The sequence below is a fragment of the Penaeus monodon genome, chromosome 41 (genome assembly GCF_015228065.2).
Source record: "Penaeus monodon isolate SGIC_2016 chromosome 41, NSTDA_Pmon_1, whole genome shotgun sequence".
Taxonomy (NCBI): Eukaryota; Metazoa; Arthropoda; class Malacostraca; order Decapoda; family Penaeidae; genus Penaeus; species Penaeus monodon.
In genome coordinates, this window is record NC_051426.1 from 6,903,094 (window position 1) to 6,905,593 (window position 2,500).

General features: G+C 39.1%; 1 protein-coding gene across 3 annotated transcripts in view; it reads right to left on the reverse strand.

Annotated features, from left to right (window-relative positions):
• The window catches only part of LOC119598247 (mitochondrial amidoxime-reducing component 1-like), an 11,921-nt gene that overhangs the window by 3,041 nt on the left and 6,380 nt on the right, over nt 1-2,500 (reverse strand). For all 3 annotated transcript variants that reach the window (XM_037947896.1, XM_037947895.1, XM_037947894.1), the window contains exon 4: nt 815-997. In XM_037947896.1, the coding sequence (XP_037803824.1) occupies nt 815-997 (183 nt within the window). The remainder of the gene's footprint in view (nt 1-814; nt 998-2,500) is intronic.

Below are 2,500 nucleotides of genomic sequence, written 5' to 3' on the forward strand. Positions count from 1 at the left end.
GTGTGTGTGTGTGTGTGTGTGTGTGTGTGTGTGTGTGTGTGTGTGTGTGTGTGTGTGTGTGTGTGTGTGTGTTAGTAATTGTTGTTTTGTTTTGTGTTGTTGTTATTATTGTTGCTGTTGCTGTTGTTGTTATGTTGTGTTATGCTGTGCTGTGCGCGTGCGTAGATGTGCGTGCAGTATATACGGATGGATGGATAGACGGACGGAATAAATTACGGATGAATGGATGCAGGCTCATCTATCTATATCTATGTATGGATTTTTTTTTAATAATGGCGGTTTTCGAATTATTATCACCATCAACCTCTTATCAGATAATTCCGATGTCACGACAAATTACTTTTCCCCGTTTGATGAGCATGATGTCAATGCTGATGCTAAAGTTCATAGTGATGTCCGTGACAATGACAATGATAAGGATGATGATGATGATGATGATGATGATGATGATGATGATGATGATGATGATGATGAGGAGGAGGAGAAAGATCCTGATGCTAATTTTGATAATGGACTATTTATGTATGCATTTGTATAAGTATGTATTCTGTGCATGGTTGGTTTACTGTTAAGATCTCGAAACCTGTTCATATATTTGGCTCAGTCTGTCTGTATCTCTCTCTCTCTCTCTCTCTCTCTCTCTCTCTCTCTCTCTCTCTCTCTCTCTCTCTCTCTCTCTCTCTCTCTCTCTCTCTCTACCTATCTATCTATCTATCTACCTATCTATCTATCTATCTGCCTGTCTGTCTGCCCGCCAATCCATCCATCCACCTACCAATCTGCAACAAATACCAACAATAGCAACGACACTCACATGAGCTCCACCACCTTCGCCTCCTTGGCCACCAGCTCAAGGTCGACCTCGATCGGACCCGCTGGGTTGTCCGGGCTCTCGAAAGTCACCTTATGACCCTTGAAACTGATGGCGACTCGGGTCAGCTTGGGAACCTGGCGACCTGTCAGCAGCGGCCCGTCTTTCTTCATGACCAGGAATGACCTGTGAGGAGAGAAAGGTAGATAGAGAGAGAGGGGGAGAGAGAGAAAGGGGAAAAGGAAGGAAGGGAAGGAGGGAGGGAGAGGGAAAGAGAGAGAGAGATAGATAGATACATAGAGAGATAGACAGATAGATAGAAGAGAGAGAGAGAGAGAGAAAGAGAGGAATGATGTCACGCGAAAATGAGGGAAAAAAGTTAAATGTTTGGTTCGTAAGGTGTCTCTATGTGGAATGGGGGGAGGTGGGGGAGGGTAGGGAGAGGAGAGAGAGGAGGGTAGCGAAGAGTAGGAAAGGGGGGGGGGATTGGGGGAGAAGGTGGATTAGTGGGAGGGGGGGAAGGTGTGAGAGGGGGGGATTGGGGGAGAAGGTGGAATAGTGGGAGGGGGGGAAGGTGTGAGAGGGGGGGGGAAGAAAAGGGGAGGAGAAGATGGAAGTGTGGAAGAAGAAGGGACGAAGATTAGGAAAGAGAGAAAAATAGAGGAGAAGATGAAGGAGAGGGAGAGGAGGATGTGAAAGAAACGGAGAGGCCGCAAGGGTGGAACAAAGGAGGAATTGATGAATAGGTAGAAGAGTGGGGAAAGAGAGAGAAAAATACGATGGTGAGCGCGGAGGAACAGAAGGAGAAGAGGAGGAAGAGAAATAGAAAAAGGGAATAAGAATAGACGCAAAATAGATATCAACGGAAGTGTGCAAACCCTACTAGAGATTGTAAATGGCGCATATTAATACTTTCTTAGACAAACCATTATCCCAATTCGCACAATCGTCCCCGGAAGATGAAGGGGTCTTTCGCTGATTGACTCCGTGTGCAATTCAATTCCTTTGTAAATAAATAACTGAAATATGATTGAATTTGCATTTTTTTTATTTATGGACTCACCGGATGTATTATACATTCACAGGTTGGGTTATAATGCAATGAATAATACAACCAATAACTGATTTGTAGTAGATGATGATGAAATAATGATAGTAACAATATCAATAACAATAACAATAGTAACAAAAAATGTATCAAGAGCATCAGTAATAACAATGATAAAGCTAACAACAACAATGATGATAACACCAATTATCATCATGATTATCGTCATTGCCATGATAAAAGCAATAGCAATAATAATAATAACAATTATTATTATCGTTATTTATTATTATCATCATTATCATATCATCATCATCATCATTATCATTACTTTTGCTTGTATCATCCCTATCATTATTTTTACGAATACAGTTATTAACATTATTATTATTTCTATAATAATAATGATTATTATCATTACTATTATTATAAATATATATTTATTATCTTTTTCATCATAATTAACATTTATATTATCATTATTATCAATATCAACATTATTATTATTACTATTAATGTCACTATTATCAATACTATAACAATCATATTCATCATTATCATTATTATTACTATTACCATCATCATAACTATTACAATCACTATTATCATTATCTTATTATCATCATGATTATCATTACCAT